The 17,758-nt window shown below is 35.6% G+C and overlaps 1 protein-coding gene across 3 annotated transcripts; it reads left to right on the forward strand.

Annotated features, from left to right (window-relative positions):
• Nucleotides 1–75: 75 nt before the first annotated feature.
• Nucleotides 76–16,149, forward strand: mmd2a (monocyte to macrophage differentiation-associated 2a). 3 transcript variants are annotated; one of them, XM_051715773.1, is made up of 7 exons: nucleotides 76–488; nucleotides 8,569–8,650; nucleotides 11,360–11,520; nucleotides 14,354–14,428; nucleotides 14,549–14,650; nucleotides 15,674–15,743; nucleotides 15,946–16,149. In XM_051715773.1, the coding sequence occupies exons 1-7, from the start codon at nucleotides 457–459 to the stop codon at nucleotides 16,147–16,149; spliced, it is 726 nt and encodes a 241-aa protein (XP_051571733.1). In that variant the 5' UTR covers nucleotides 76–456. The 3 variants fall into 3 exon arrangements, with proteins under 3 accessions (XP_051571733.1, XP_051571732.1, XP_051571734.1); XM_051715772.1 differs by lacking the exon at nucleotides 76–488 and adding an exon at nucleotides 1,471–1,742; XM_051715774.1 differs by lacking the exons at nucleotides 76–488; nucleotides 8,569–8,650 and adding an exon at nucleotides 1,472–1,742.
• The last annotated feature ends 1,609 nt before the right edge of the window (nucleotides 16,150–17,758 follow it).

The raw sequence follows: 17,758 nt of genomic DNA on the forward strand, positions 1-17,758 counted from the left end.
TTTTGTACTAATTAAAGGGAAAGGAACACTTCTGTTGCACATTCACTGGAAAAGAGTTTCATATCGCTTTGCATAACGTATATCAACGCAGAGAAGATAGTACTTAGGGGTCTTAGATCACATTTAATTTTTACAACTCATGTTTCCTGGAGTTTTTTTTTTTTTAATTTTTTTTTTTTTTTTTTTTAAGATTTTTATTTCAATGTCTCAGTGTGCGAGTGAAGGAGGGACGCCACTGTTTGGCAATAAAGCTCATTCTGATTCGGATTATAAAAACTGTTTTATTCTACACGGAGGACAGGGCTGACTCCTCATCTGGGCTGCCATTTTAGGATCACGTGACAAGCTGAATACTACTCGCTTAATTTCAGCAAACCGCTTTGTTATTGGACACTTTCACTCATGGATTAAATGAATCATGCAATGGCATCTGTAACTGAAAACGATTGTGTTTGAATGATGCTGCATCCACACCGCTGGGGGTCAGTGTAAGTCCAAGCTTACATCATTTACTCACCTTCATGCCATCCCAGATGTATATGACTTTCTTTCTTTTGCTGAACACAAACAAAGATTTTAAGAAAAATATTTCAACTTTGTTGCTATATAAAATGCAATTAAATGGTGACCAGACCTTTGAAGGTCTAAAAAGCACATAAAGGCAGCACAAAAGTAATCCATAAAACTCCAGTGTTTTAATCCATGTCTTCTGAAGCTATATGATAAGTGTAGGTGAAAAACAGATCAATATTTAAGATAAATATGAACATTTTCTCATTCAGAGAATGTTGTTTAGCTCTCACCAGCTTAAGAAATATTTTTATTGGGATCAGACCATGAGGGTAATGCTATTGAGTAAACACTTCAGTTTTCCCAGTATGCTGCTGCTTGTTCTGACTGAATTCTCCTCTTCTTTAAACCATGAGACGCAGATTTTCATGTAGTGAACTTGTTTAACCGGCAGAGGGTTTAGTATACTTTCTGTATATTCTTCTGCCGTACACTCGCTCACTATTAATGCAAACCTTGATTATGAAGTACTGAAATATGCTGTGGCCAGGTCAAAATGTATTTGCTTTACTGTGGTTTTTATTGTTATATAAATAATTACCAGTTTTAACGTGGAACAAAAGGGGAGTTTATGAGTTCAAGAGTGCGTGAGATCGTCGGACATTCCATCCCCCAGATTCTAGAAGCTGTGACAGTTCACTTATAATAACATTATAAATTTAAGCAAACAAAACATGATTGTACGAGAAAGAGAGAGAGAGTGTGTGAGAGAGAGAGCGAGAGAGAGAGAGAGAGAGAGAGAGAGACATTTAGACTGTCTTATGTGTTTCTAAATGTTGGCAAAACAATGTCCGCTAAAAAACAAATGATGGGAAAATGCCGAAAGGACTTTTAAAGTTAACTTGGACGGAACGAAAGGGGCGGGATGGAATTCAGCACACATCGTTATGTACTAACACACACACACACACAGAGAGAGAGAGAGAGAGAGAGAGAGAGAGAGACGGTGAATACGATATTTCCAAAAATCCACTTTGACTGTCTCGCGGCCGCTTTTTGCAGTTCTGCTCACGTGCACTTATCAAGCAGCGAATGTCTTCACGTGCAAACTGAAACATCCGGAGTTTGTTATTCGCTGGTGTCGGGAGCAGTCGATATACTCAGGAGCAAGTTCCGAAGCGAGCATGTACAAATATGTACAATATGGATTTTAGGAGTACGAAGCTCGGCAGGTAAATTACATCTCATGCTTGGAAAGTTTTTTGTTTTCTTAATATTGCTGAGCAATTGAAAAAAGAGTTTGGTGGACTTGTAAAATTTACAAGCAATGTAATTTATGTGTAGTCTGTTCAGAGCACAGCATCCTTGACAAAATAATAAATAAGCGCTGTTAAATGACATCGCGAGCCGTATGTACATGTATTGGATTGGTGTAATGTTTTAAGTTATGGGGGCGGTCAACTTAAAGTTTCACCAGTTTCATTTAATTTTTGCACTGTATAAACTGGCCTCTGGAGAGGATTTCCCCTAAAGACACACACACACACACACACACACACACACACACACACACACACACACACACACACATATTGGTGCAGCTATCATTATGAGGACTCTCCATAGACATAATGATTTTTATACTGTACAAACTATAGATTCTATCCCCTAACCCTAACCCTACCCTAAACCTAACCCTCACCAAAAACCTTCTGCATTTTTACATCTTCAATAAAATATTGTTTAGAATGTTTTTTCTAAGTGATTTAAATTATGGGGACACTAGAAATGTCCTCATAAACCACATTTATAGCATAATACCCTTGTAATTACTAATTTGTAACCTTAAAAAAAAGTCCTCGTAAACCACTTAAACCTGCCCACACACACACACACACACAAACTTGTTTTTATATCATTGTGGGGACTCTCCATAGACTTCCATGCTTTGTATGGATTTTATACAGATCAAACGATAATTTTCATCCCCTACCTCTAAACCTAACCCTCACAGAAACCTTTTTGCATTTTTACATTTTCAAAAAAACTTTGTTTGTTTAATAAGCTGTTTTCCCTCGTGGGGACCGCAGATCCCACAAGGTAGGTGATCTCAGGTTTTACTATCCTTGTGGGGACATTTGGTCCCCACAATGTAGGATAAACATATACACACACACTATAAATGACTTGCACTGTCTTTTCAAACAATGGACTGATGCAGTATTATAGGCATACATATAGTACAATATAATATAAAGCAAATATGATAGGCTATTAATATGTTATTGCTTGTAGATACACAATTTATATACAGTATAATAACATATATATTTACAATTGCTATACGTATACATAGTGCTATATAGAAATGTAGCTGTTTTTAGATAACTCATTCTGTATGGATAAGATATACAATATTGTACAATTTCAAATAGTTATTTGTGATGACAAGTTTTGTCAATGTCAGATCGCATATCTGGCAAACAGTAAGCGTATTATATGTCTTTTGATAACTTTCCTCCCAGTGCAAGGAATGTTTACTAGGTGGGGTGACATGCACACATTTTATTTTTGTCTTAAAAATGATGTTTCCTCTTCATCCCATGTTAGCATGTTCACCTATATTGTTTTGTTACGTAATACTGAATATGTTCCTCTTTTATACTTCCACTTGTAACTTTTTGAAAAAGTTAGACTTCTTTTTTCGCATAATGAATTATACATGTACAACCAAAGTACATAAGTTAAAAATGAATTTAGTTGAGAGGGGTTAAACCTCAGATGTTTAGTTTTTAGCTGTACTACTACTTCTGCAGTACCTAGATGCATTGTTTCATCTTAGCTTGAGATAACTCTGTCATATTCCCAACCAGTCATCACCTGATCACTTTCATTTAATCTTCAGCATCTTCTCAGAATGGCCAAGCATAGGGTGCCCTTTAATATTCTCTTATACAATATACTACAATGAACCTATTGTAGTTTTGTCCCTTTTGTCTGTTTGGATCCTCTTTTGGATCTTTCAGAGATGAGCGACGAATGCATGTTTGGATTGATGGCCCTTTGGTTTTGGACAGGATGGTCAGGCCTCTTTCATGTGTGATTAGCACAATCAACAGTAAATCAGTCAATTAATTGTCCCTGCTCATAGAACGACTGAGTGAGAATATGAAGGGATTTTGGACATATTTCTATCTGAAGCCCATGTGCTCATTTTTATCTTCCCAGTTATCTTGTAATAGCTGCATCAGTTATTACAGTGTAATGCCCTTTAATGAACTTACCTGCAGACAACTTAATCAGACTTAGAGTGATGAAACTAAAGATTTGACTGCTTGACTGAACCATTTTTGAGACGACAGTTGGATCAAACCCAAGCCCAGCGCTGTGTGTCATCTTGCTGTACAGGCACTCTGAAGTGTAAACATCAGATCAGTGAATGCTATGACTTGTGAAGGGCCATTGGATGAGTCTCACAGCTGGGCATTATCTAATTCTCACATATAGGCATATCAGCCTGGCACTCATACAGTGACATACTCGGAATCACAATATATTTTCAACTTTATTTTATTTGTATACTCATTACGCTTTAATATCTTTGGTTTCTCTTACACTGAAAGCCCTAATAAGTGAATTGCACTCATTTGATTGAGTAAATTCCATTGAGTAACATGGTCTCCCAAAACTTGAGGATTTTAGTTCAATTAACTTGGTGTTCAAGTAGTGTGAACTTAACTATTTAAGTTGAGTTAACTAGATGCAAGTAGACTTAACTCAGATTTTCTTTAATGTTGTTTCTACGTTTGTTAATAATTTATATAAATTGATTCAGTTGTAGATCAAACAACAGCACAGCTCAAATAAAGAAGATAACTGATTCTAGGTCAGTCATTAAATAAACTTAATTCTCCACAGAAATGCAAATATACCTGCACTTCAGCTACACATGCAATGAGACTAAATGGAGATCAAATAGACGCCATTTTCCCCTGAGAAAAAAAGACCCAAGTAATTTAACACCGTTCTCTACTATCAGACTAGATCTCAAATATATGCCTAGGTAAGTATGCAATTAAAAGTCAGAGATTTCAAAATAAACTCAAACATTTCTTATAAAATTCTCTCAAAATAAAATTCTCTAGAGTCTAGGTTATGCTCTCCTCGTTAATGTTATATCTCTATATTTTTACTGTACGCCTATGTGAACAATTGTCTAATTTGTTTCTACTTTTGAGAAACATTTGCTAAAAAGCTGTTTCTTAAATGATGATTGAGAGTCTGTATTGAATTATCAGAGAGTGTAGTGTTGATTCTGTTGTTCTAATCAGGCTAATTGAACAGTTCCATAAGTAGCAGGAATCACATTTTTTTTTTTTAAACCCATGAATTGAAGTTGATTGTTTGGTTTTTATCAACTGTATTGATTATAAAGACAGTAGGCCTACTATCATTTTTTTTTAAAATTATTGATAAATGCATCTGCCTTTGATAAAAATGGAAATATATGTGATTAAAATCATTGTTACAATGATGTTCAGCTACACAGGTCTGGCCCAGATAATGCCATATGCAGTATGAAAGTAATTCTATTTATGAAGGCCAAGCAGAGACACACTGGGTGCTAAACCCTGGAGAAATGCCAAACATTTATTTAATGAACTCATCCATGTTAATGAACAGAAAACCCTGCAGTGCTCTGACATCTAAGTAAATATTTTCTCTCAGTATAGTAAAAGAAGATTATAGTACTTCAAGGCAAATTTCTGCATGAACTAGCATCTCAGGTTCATTCGGGTATTATAATTAAATTATGTGTATGTAGTTCACACATCACACCTGAATCACACTTTTTATAGTCTCATTAAATCAAATATGAAAGTAAAATGACATTTTCTTCTACCTACATTAAATATTTACATTAAACAATATGAAGAGAAAGGAGAAATGTTAAGGAAAAGAAAAGAAATGACAGAACATTCTTTGATAAGGCTGCAGCTGAAGACAAACAATCTGGTTACAGCTAGGAATATAGTATAATCAAGTAATATAATCAAGAGGCACAGTAAGATGGTTTGCAGAGCTTCGCTGTGGCTCATTTCTTCTGGTTAGCAGTCTACCCCACTTCCCTGCGTCCTCATGCACATTAATTAAATCACACAGATAAAGAGTGTTTGGGGGAAAAGAAAAAGAAAATCCCAAGCCTCAGGTTGGCATGGAGACAATGACATAATCACTCAATACATTAGCAGCTCAATGTAAGTGGCATAAAAGACCTCATTCCGAACAGGATTAGCTTTGTAAAGAGGTACTGTTGTTACTGATGCTAGGCAACCACAAAATGCAAAAAAATTCAAAAAAGGTGATCTGAATGCATATTATGCCCTTCAGACGCCTCAAAAAGAGGGTTACCTAACACTCTTGAACCTGAGTATTGCATACTCTTTATCTTTAATGGGTTTCCTCTAGTCTGAATGAACCTCTAACACAGGAAAGGACTTTAACCCTTTCACTTTAAGATTACATTGCTTCCTTTGCCATCAGTTCTGGCAATTAAATAAGATGTTTGAGGAACAAACATGGTCCATTTTAAGAGTTTAGTCACAGCCACATTGAGTTGATGGATTCACATTTGCATTGGGAAAGATATTTAATTGGCGAATGTAAAACTATACCTACTGCTATTGGCATTTTTCAGATTATAATCTGATTTTCTGATTTTTACAAATTTTGACCTTTACCAGTGTAAATAGCTACAAGAGAAACTGTCAATGAGATGGTGTAAAATTGACCATTATCAATCATATATTAATAAATTGTGACTGTTTCGATGCAAAAAATCTTTTATAACATTATCAGTGGACCTCAGGGAAGAGAATAAAATGATAAAAAATTGCACTTCAGATACACATGACCCCTTTAAAACATCCAATTGAGAAACTTAAAACTGGTGTGTGTAAATTTTTTCAATGTTAAAATTCTTTCTCATGTCCCAGCTCAATATGCAGAGCCAACTATTAGTAAGCCATTTGTAGGTTGATTTCACCTACAAGTAACAGTGTGGCTCTGTGGCGCTATCAAAACATTCTTCTGTTGACCATTCTTCAAATTGACCATTAAAGGGGTCATGATATTTAGACATAAAGAGATAACTGCACTATAAAAACATACTGCAAATTTCAGAACTCAAAACTTCCTCCTCAGTCTAAAAAGAGCATTTATAGTTGCCACCCCGCTGAAACATCTAATTTTGAAATCTGTCTGTTCTTGATGTCATGACACATTGCTCATTTGTAGTTACACATCCCACAACATGCATCATCGCACTCTTGGCCCCGCCCACTGGCACGCAGGTCAAGAGAGCAGGCCTTGTGTTGATAACTATTCATAACATAACACCTAAGGGGACCCATCTGGACTATTTTGAATTATTGTTGAATATATTCATGCACTAGACAGACATCTTTGACCATTTGACACATATCTCATGTCGCTTTTAAAAGACGCAATGTCAAGTTGCAACTCTGAAAGGGTGAAGCAATTCTCTTTCATTTAGCTGCTGCCTGTGTTGTTTGAGCACAAACATGTCATGGACGCGTTCTTTTGGCCCGTTTGCACTATTTTTAATTGTTGGTGTATGTAAACAGGACATCTTCGACGGTGGATGTCTTTCACCGTTTCAGTGTGTTTCCGGCAATGTGCATCACAGTGCGCCTTCAGTATGTGTGTCCGTAATTTCACCATTCTTTGGACAATGATCTGTTAGTTTATTTCGGCTCATATCAGTGTTGATTGTTTGTGAACTGTCATAATATGATTCAAGCTTTGCAAAGGAACTGTTATTGAAGGAGGGGGCAGTTAAAAACACTTCATAAACGTAAGTAAATCACTTCATGAATATTTCTAATGTCATAACTGTTTGATAGTTTATGGTGTTGAGTGTTAACAGTTGTGCTTGAGATGAACAGTTTAATATATTCAGATGCAATGCGTTGGATGTGTGTTATGTGTAAACTCTGCAATTTTGTTTTATAATGTTGAGGTTCATTTTCTCCCAATTGAGTTTGCTGAACTTGAAGGGCTGCATGACATTAGCCAATCAGAACAGTGGGCGTTTACGTTGAAGTTTTAAGGAGGCGCTTAGGCCAAAACCGAGCATTTCAGACAGTGGGCTAAAAACAGGGTGTAAAATGATCATATATTAATAAATTGTGACTGTTTTGATGCAAAAAATCTTTTATAACATTATCAGTGGACCTCAGGGAAGAGAATAAAATGATAAAAAATTGCACTTCAGATACACATGACCCCTTTAAAACATCCAATTGAGAAACTTAAAGCTGGTGTGTGTAAATTTTTTCAATGTTAAAATTCTTTCTCATGTCCCAGCTCAATATGCAGAGCCAACCATTAGTAAGCCATTTGTAGGTTGATTTCACCTACAAGTAACAGTGTGGCTCTGTGGCGCTATCAAAACATTCTTCTGTTTGTTTGAGTGACCCATCCAGCCCGACGCAGCAACATTCGCTTAAACAAAAGTATGAGTTTGGGGCGGTACTATCTGTTTGTACAACCAATAGAAGACAGGGGAAGTTTTCGTGAAGCTGTTCGAAAATAGTGATTTTTTTGTAATTCCATTTGGTGACGATAGTGACGCAGAAATTACACACTTCAGCTTAGTTTAAAGCTAGAATGTGAGATAACCATAGTTTTTAAAGACTCGTACAAATATGCATCACTTCTTCAAAACACTTTTGAGTAGTTTGATACCTGTGAAATAAAACTTTTGCAAGCTCTCCTCTTTTCCTAGATGTATAAATAATACAGTTTATATATGATTTAAAGAAGGCTTTCCTTGGAAGTCATCAGATATTTACATTTACTCATTCTGTAGTCACTTTTATGCAAAGCTATTTATAATGTATTGAAGCTACACATTTCGAAACCATGACCTTGTCAATATGGGTCACCGTGCTTTAAGAAATTGTAAAATTAATGCTTTGGATTTGAAAATAAGGTTGAGAAAGCACTAAAAATTCATAAAATTTTCTTATTTAGGTTCATGAACAACCGGGTCCCATCTAGCAAGAGATATCAGCCAACTGAGTACGAGCATGCGGCCAACTGTGCCACTCATGGAGTAAGACTATCTTCTTCTTATCTCACACAAATTCATACATAATGAGTTCTCATTATGCAACACTGAAAAAAGTGGTAACCTGCAATTGTGACCTCAAGGATCCATAAAAATGACATTTTGTTGGTGTAACCTAATTTGTCAGGTTGATTTAGTCACATTAAAAAACATTTTTGACTTAATAAAAACAGTTAATTGAGATGTTACCACATGAAGCACATTTAATAGGTAACCTGACAAAACATTTTTACTGGGTACACTAACAAAATGTGGACCCACTTTTTATTATGTGTTTTTAACTACTATGTTCTTAAGCATTTGCTATAATGTACTTATTATGTACGTATGTATATGTGTTGTTGCATTGTACTTACTGTTTAAATTACCTGCATTTAATTACATTGTTAACCTTACCCCTAACCCTACCTTAAACTAAACCCTAATCCCTACCCCTAACCCTCCTAAACCTACACATACCTCAACTTCAGTAGCAACAAATGTGAATATTGTGAGAAGTTTTCAGAACAACATGTAGTTATACACTAAATACACATTTTACTCTACGTATTTTAACTTTAGTACATAGTAGTTAAAGACACCTTATATAAAGTGGGATCAAAAATGTTAGCCTAAAAATGTGCTTCATGTGGAAAAATCTAGATGAACTGATTTACTGAGTCAGATCATTGGCTGCTTAAGGTAAAAAAATGCAGGTGACCACTTTTTACAGTGTAGAATCCAGAAGGAATCTCAAACATGTCAGTGAAGCCTCAATGAAAATAAAGTGATTTGCATCAGAACAGAAACTGGATGGGTTGGCCTGTATTGAACATAAAAGTATAATCTGAGGTTTGGGGATGATTTTGGTAGAAGGATAGGGTGTAGTCAAGAGAGAAGGTTTTCATGGCATTTTACTTCGACATAAAAGGATCAGAAAGGTAACAAAGACATGACAGATTGTGTAACGTAATACTCCTTATCATACATCAAAAAATAAGAGAATGCCAATGCCAAATAATGATAATATGTATGTGGTTATAATAATATGTGGTATACACAAAATTTAGATCACAGTCATCATGAAGTCATTGTCTTTTGTACATTTTTATTTGCGTGAGTCAGTTCTCTGTTTTTGATCTTCCTTTTTGTTCACCGTGAGCTTTTTTATGGACATGTTGGGTATGGCCTTGACGGCGTTATGTTGTTTGGATAACATCCTACTCTCTAATCCCCGCCTCTCAGAGCCACACATCTGGCATGCCCAGTTCACGAGCTACAGCACGAGACTTTCAGTACACACCAAATCCTCTTTGATCCTGCCATCTACTGCACTGGGGCTTTGGTTCATATGGCTGTGGGTTAAATGCTCAACAACATTCATTTATACTTCATTAGTAAACTAACTGAAGTCAGTAGCATGTATACTGTTTTAGATGTTTTAAAAATGTAAATGCTATGCAAATTACCTTTGTATGTTTGTTTGCTTAGTGGTAACCGTTTATGTCATCGATGCCTTGAACTCCTGGTTTTCTGTATTTTCTTCTGTAAACTAGAGGACTCGCAGTGTGAATTTGGCAATAGCACATCGAAATTTCTGCTGTTGAAATCGTGTCAGTATTTACCTAAAAGTCAAATCACTGACCCCAGTGTGGCTCCAGTTTCTGGGTGAAAGGTCCAGAGTGGCGCAAAAAGCAATTTTTTTTGTTGTTGTTGTTTTTTTTTTGTAGTAAATAATGTAATACAGTCAACAACAGGAATGCATATTTTATTAATCATAAACCCTAATCAAAACCCCAACCCTAAACCTAACTGTCAGTCGTAATGTCATTTTAGAAAGAAAATGCAACCTCAGAATCACACTCACCATTGTTTATGTGAACACGAATACTTGCTGGTTTCCATGGTGTTCATGGGGGATGGCGCTTGTCAGTAAATTTGTTGATTTTGCATGTGATTATGTTGGAGGACTACAATAGAAACTCAGTAAGGCTCGTGGGATATATTCAAGACCCCATGGAATGGCTTGATGAGCACAGTTGTCTTTCCTGAGTTGACGTATTAAAACAGGAAGTTGGGGCCTGATATATTGAAAGGCTTGGTGCTTTTTTTTTTTTTTTTTTTTTTTTTGAAGGGCCAATAGCCTTTTGTTTATGTCACAATCATGAACACGATTTACTACTTGCTCTTGCTTGTCAGAAATTGGTGGTATTATGGGGAGAGACATTTTTATTCTAGAAAGCATTTTATTGGACAGAATGAGTAAGTGCAAGATGAGTCATCAATATTTCTGGTTAGTTTTTCCAGAAGAGAAAGACTGTACATTTTAAATGCGTATATCTGCTAAAAGTTAATTTTGTTAAAATTTACAAGTACAGTAGATTAGATGGCCTCAAAACAAACAGACATGGACTAAAACTCCAATTTTGATTTCATGGGACTTTAAGAAGATTTGATCAGATTTTGATAGTGACAGATGCAAGGACAGTCAGTCAGAGCTACATGTATTAGAATTTTCAATTTCCTCTGATACAATTTCAGTAATCCAATTTGCAAACTGGACATACATTATGTAGGACTTGGGGTTGGCATAGCTTTTCCAACAAATGCAAGTGGATCAGCATACTGTAAATCATATACATTTTGGTTACAGACATTAAACTAATATCCCTCAGCCATGTGTGCGAAACATAATGATGGTTGTCTTCTGTTTAGTTCTGGATCATTCCCAGCATGCTGGGCAGTTCGGTGTTGTACTTCCTATCTGATGACCTGTGGGAGACTATCTCTGCATGGATGTATGGTACAGGTCTGTCTGGGCTCTTCATCATGTCCACCATATTCCATACTGTGTCCTGGAAGAAAAGTCACCTCAGGTCAGTAATCTGAGAGCTGAGAGTTTCTATTCATAGGGCTGCAATCATAATGTTCTAAATGAACTTTTCAAATAAAGTTCTTATTTGCAGAATAGATTGGCATGCTAAGTTTTTGAAATGCTAATGAAAGCAAAACAAGGCACCAGGTTTTTTTTTTTTTTTATCCATCTCACATATTGTTCCAAACCCAAATTACTTTCTTTCTTTGGTAGACCACAAAAGGAAATGTTAGGCAGAATATTAGACTCAGTCACACTTCTCTTTCATTTTATGGAAAAAGATGCAATGAAAGTGAATGGTGACTGAGGCTAATGTTCAGTCTAAACATTTTTGTTTTTGACAGATAAACAAAGTAGGTGAGTTTGGAACAACATGAGGGTGAGTAAATGACAGAATGTTACATTTTTAGGTGATGTACTGCTTTAATATATGGTGACCAGTCCAAGCACTTCCCCTTATACAATATATATATACACTACCGGTCAAAAGTTTTGAAACACTTATTCTTTATTATAATTTTTTTTCACATTTTAGAATAATAGTAAAGTCATCAAAACTATGGAATAACATAAATGGAACTATGGGAATTATGTTGTGACTAAACAAAATCCAAAAAGATCAAAACTGTGTTATATTTTAGCATCTTCAAAGTAGTCACCCTTTGCCTAGAATTTGCAGACATGTACTCTTGACATTTTCTTAACCAACTTCTTGAGTTATCAACCTGGGATGATTTTTAAACAGTATTGAAGGAGTTCCCATCTATGTTGGGCACTTATTGGCTGCTTTTCTTTATTATTTGGTCCAAGTCATCAATTTCAAAAACTTTTTTTTTTTTTTATTAAATTTTAGTTTTATAATGAAATAAATTAATATGGTGGCACAATTATATTTTTGTCTACAAAACTAATTTCAAACATTTAATCATACACCTTCAGATCAAAAGATTTTTAAGATCATAAGAAACATTTCAGTCAAGTGTTTCAAAACTTTTGACCAGTAGTGTATATATATATATATACAGTGGCATTCCTTCAAGTCTTTAGCTGTCACTCTAGGGTTGTTTTTTTACCTCACTGAGCATTCTGCGGTGTGCCTTTTGAGTCATCTTGGCTGGAAGGCCACTTCTAGGGAGAGTAGCCACAGTACTAAATCATCTCCATTTATAGACGATTTGTCTAACTGTGGACAGATGAATATCTAAGCTCTTAGAGATAACTTTGTAACCCTGTCCAGCTTTATGCAAAGCAACAATTCTTGTTCAATTTTGCAAGGCCACGTCAGCAGATGCTTCTTGTGAATAGCAAACTCAAAAAAACAGATTGTGTTTGTTCATTATTGTAACTTAGATGAAACCAGATTTTATTTATACATACTGTAAATGCAGGTAATTCCAAAGGGTTCCCATACTTTTTCTTGCCACTGTAAATGATGTTGACAAAAATGTTCATTATGTACATGTTATTTTTTGAATACCCTAGTATCTGGAGAGGATCAGGAGGAGCATTTTCTTAATTAATTAGCCGTGTTGTGTGTATTTCATACTGAGCATTTAAAAAAGGTTTTATTTCATTTATGCTATTGCTTTGTATTTTTTTACATTTTTAAATCCACACAGTTATAGTAAACTCAGGAGTATAAGAGCACATGCCATCTGAAATTACATATTTCCACAAAATATGTTAACTACTTAAGCTCTGAATTTACTGAAAAAGAGTAGTCATATCTACCAGCATACAGATGTCCGATTTCTTAATTTCATTGCTTATGATGGCTCTTTATAGATAAAGACTGGTTCCATGCTCGTAGTTTTCAACACAATATAAACAGCATAGAAGACTTTCTTTGAGCAGTGATATTGTACAAATTTCTTATGTCTATAGTGTAATAATTACCTTATGATATAAAATTGTGTTTATTTTTAGATATAGTGTATTTGCATATTCTGTGTTAAGAGTAACAGAATTACAACTGTCAGTTGTAAATGCAGATTTAGTGAAAACATTCAATGGACTTTGGATTTCCCCTGTCAGACTACTGAGCAGTCACACAAGACAGTTCTGATGAATCCACATCTACACTGCAGATGTAATGTCATGGGCCTGTCAGTTCATGTTCAGTTTTCTCATGCAAGTCATCAGCCTCTCCTTTGGTGATTTAATCATGACCCTGCCAGTTCCAAATTACCCATAAGAAAGAAAGAACAAAATGAGTCTTAATTAAGCTAGAACAGGAGTCCAGTGTGGTCTGTATTTTTGGGTTGCAACATGCTACATTCTTTTTTTTTTTTTTTTTTTTTTTTTTTTTTTTAAACTTGCATTTACATGGATTTAGAAGGTGACTTTAATCATAAGTTAAAGGAATAGTTCAATTCTGTTGTCATTTACTCACACTCATGTCTTTGCAAACCTGTATGACTTTCATTCTTCAGTGGAACACAAAAGGAGATGTTTGGTAGAATGTTAGCCTCAGTCACTATTCACTTTCACTGTATGGAAAAAATACAATGAAAGTGAATGGTGACTGAAACTGTTAATCTCTTTTTATGTTTCACGAAAGAAAGTCAAATGGGTGTAAAACAACTGGGCGAGTAAATGATGACAGAGTTTTCATTTTTGGACGAACTGGACCCTTTAAAAATGTCAGAAATGCTACATTACAAAGTTGTGATGTAGCCAGGCTTGACAGGTATCAACTGTTTTTACAGCTGGAGTTTCTAGACTACAAACAGTATAGAAAAGAGAATAGAGTGTCATTTTTATTTAGGGATAATAGTACAAATTATATCTTTTTCGAGTTTAGGGCCATGACCTCGGTTTGTGTCTTGTAACAGGAAGGTGGAGCAGCGATTCCACATGTGTGATAGGATGGTGATCTATTTCTTCATAGCTGCATCTTATGCACCCTGGTGAGTAGATAATGGTTGTGGATGTCAGTAACATTACCATCAGCATTCTGCCTCAGGGATCTCAAAGGGCTGAGTGTGTGTTACTGAGTTATGATACAGGTGTGTTTGTGTTGTGTGCAGGCTGAACCTGAGGGAGCTAGGACCCTGGGCTGTTCACATGCGCTGGTTGGTGTGGATTATGGCCTGTGCTGGCTCGGGCTATGTCTTCTTCTTTCATGAAAAGTAGGCTCCCACTTGGTTGAGGATGTGATTGATTATGGAGCTAAAATGTGATAGTTGATTTTGTAAAAAATGAATATGTTTTAATAAATGCATTGAACCTTGGCAAGCAGTTGCAGTAAAAATGCACTGTAGACAATTTTACGGAATATTATCTACCCAGCTCATGATATCTTTAACGGCAACATGATATCATAATTGGACTTATTACTTTCTTAAATGAATAGTTCACCCAAAAATGAAAATTCTCTCATCATTTTCTCACCCTCATGACATCCCAGATGTATATGACTTTCTTTCTTCTGCAGAACACAAACAAAGGTTTTTAGAAGAATATCTCAGCTCTGTAGGTGCATACAATGCAAGTGAATGGTGACCAAAATGTTAAAGCTCCAAAAAGCACATAAAGGCAGTATAAAACTAATCCATAAGACTCCAGTGGTTTAATCTGTCTTCTGAAGAGATCTAATTGGTTTTGGGTGAGAACAGACCAGAATGTAACTACTTTTTCACAATAAATCGTGACATCAACAGTCTCCTTGGCAGTCATGATTTCAAGCTCGATTTCACTTTCTAGTGCCATAGCACTCTGTGTATGCGTCAAGCACTAGGAAGTGTAATCGAGCTTGAAATCATGATTGTGCCTAAAGACTGAAATGGCAAGGTGTACAGTGTAAAAGGAGTAAATTTGATAATTGCAGAAGACATGGATTAAACCATTGGAGTTGTATGGATGACCTTTATGCTGTGTTTATGTGCTTTTTGGAGCCTCAGAGTTCACTTGCATTGTGTGGACCTACAGAGCTATTCCAAAGAAATTTTATTTTTGTGTTTGTTACATTTTTATCAAAATGTAATTGCTTGCTCCACCTCACTAATGGATAAAATCGAGTCCTGTCCAAATTTTTTTTACTAATTGAATGTCTTGTATCACTTGGAAATATGTCAAATTATGGAAGTAAAATGGTTTGCAAAGTTGCAAACATTGTTTCATGTTGACCTTAAAATGGCTGTGTTATGTTTCAGGAACAAGATACTAGACTTACTGTGCTACACTGCCATGGGAGCTGTGCCTGCAGTTGTTCTTCTATCAATGGTATAACTGACTGGCACATATGCATGTGCATCTTATCTCTGTTAAAAATATAGTAACATTGGGCATTCTTTCATATATATTATAAAACATTCCCAAGAGCTAGACCTATTATTATAGTCAGATGTAGTGCTTTGTAATATAAGTAGGCATTATGTGTCTGTGGAAAGTGACCTGTTTAAACTCTATGTCCATGTTATTTCAGCCTAACAGAGAGGGCATATTAGAGCTGTCAGTGGGTGGAGTCTTCTACTGCCTGGGAATTGTCTTCTTCAAGAGTGATGGCCTCATCCCATTTGCTCATGCCATCTGGCATGTCTTTGTGGCAGTGGGGGCTGGCATTCACTATTACGCCATCTGGAGGTACTTGTATGCAACGAGCACCAGCCAAATCCAAATATCCAGGTGACGGATCTTGAAGACCTGATCTATAAAAGACAATTTATTTGATCATGAGTTGCCTTTGCATCCCTCTATATTAATCATAGATGGGCATGTCCTAGTACTGTTGTTCTAAAATCTATTTTTATATAGAATTATTTTGTTCTAATTTTCATATAAAAAGTTGATAGCTCAGCACCTTCTGGCCAGTCTGTTTTAACAGACAAAGTCTTAACCTGTTGACATAATGTACTGTCCGAAATGTCAGTGTTTACAGACAAAACTTGTGTAATATCGATGAAACTTTTGAAATAACATTCCATATCTTTTAACAGAGATGCATATAATGCCTTTAGTTTTATAAACTTGATCAGCAATCAGACCTTCTCATTCAGCACTTATGATACCGTAGAAGTCAAATTATTGACAATTGTAGAATTTATGTTGAAGTATTTCTACTACTGTGATCTTGTTGTAACCTAAAAAGTGTGTATTAGAAGTTATTTTCTAAGTGTTGCACAGTGTATCCTTAAGTTTCTTGGAGGTTGTAAGATTGTGGAAAGCCAGATTAGATAATGTGATGTACTGTATTATCCACATGAGATTTAAAGGTCCACTCAGTATTTTTTTTTTTCCTCATTTCAATTTTTTACTTATAAAGAAATAAATAGTAATTTTGAAACATATGTATAAAATCATGTCCACTCAAGTGAGATATAGAGTTTAGTCATATCAGTAACCTTATAAAAACTCTTTTATTCTACATGGGGCAGGGGCACCTCATGGGGGCAGCCATGTTAGCATCACATGACCAGGTGAATACTACTGGCTTAATCTCAACAACTGCCCTGTTATTGGACACTTTAATTGATGGATTACTTTAATCCTGATTTACTATGTGTATTACATACCTGGCTTACATAGTGAATTTCTACAATGGCATTGGTAACTGAAAACTACTGTTTGAATGATGCAGCATCCAGGCCAATAGGTGTCAATGTAAGCCACTTCGACGTACTTCAAAAAATTATTGAGTGAGCCTTAAACAGTCCACAAACGTCAATTGACTTGCACAGAGCTACTTTATTTATTATTGGGAACCAGTCATGCTTTATATCTAACAGGAGCCCTTGCTGATTTTTGAAACTTGATTGGATGTATAACCTTTTTGTAAAACCCAGTAAGATATACCTTTATTTACCTTACCTTATGAAAAGTGAATTCTGATTAAATTCCTGTGCAGCGTAACACAAGATCTTGCAACTATAACTTGTCATTTTCAATGTTATGTGAAAACGATAAGTGTTGCTTATTTCCAGATTAAATTCTGTGGCAGTTCTTGATGGGTTCACATTTGTTGCCAAGCTATGCTCAGTTCAGTGTGTCCTTTGTGTCCAGCAGCTGCATATTTTCTATACAACAAAACAAAGACTTTGAATGTAAAAAAGAGCTTTTGACACATTTTGTCATAATACCACATTGAAACACATCAAAGGAATAGTTCACTCGCTCGCACACTCGCACGCACACACACACGCACACACGACATTTACTCAACCTCATGTTGTTTTAAAGCTGTATGACGTACTTTCTTCTGTGGAACACAAAAGGATAAATTTAGATGTTTATGATGCCCT

This window comes from Myxocyprinus asiaticus, chromosome 14 (assembly GCF_019703515.2).
Source record: "Myxocyprinus asiaticus isolate MX2 ecotype Aquarium Trade chromosome 14, UBuf_Myxa_2, whole genome shotgun sequence".
Taxonomy (NCBI): domain Eukaryota; kingdom Metazoa; phylum Chordata; class Actinopteri; order Cypriniformes; family Catostomidae; genus Myxocyprinus; species Myxocyprinus asiaticus.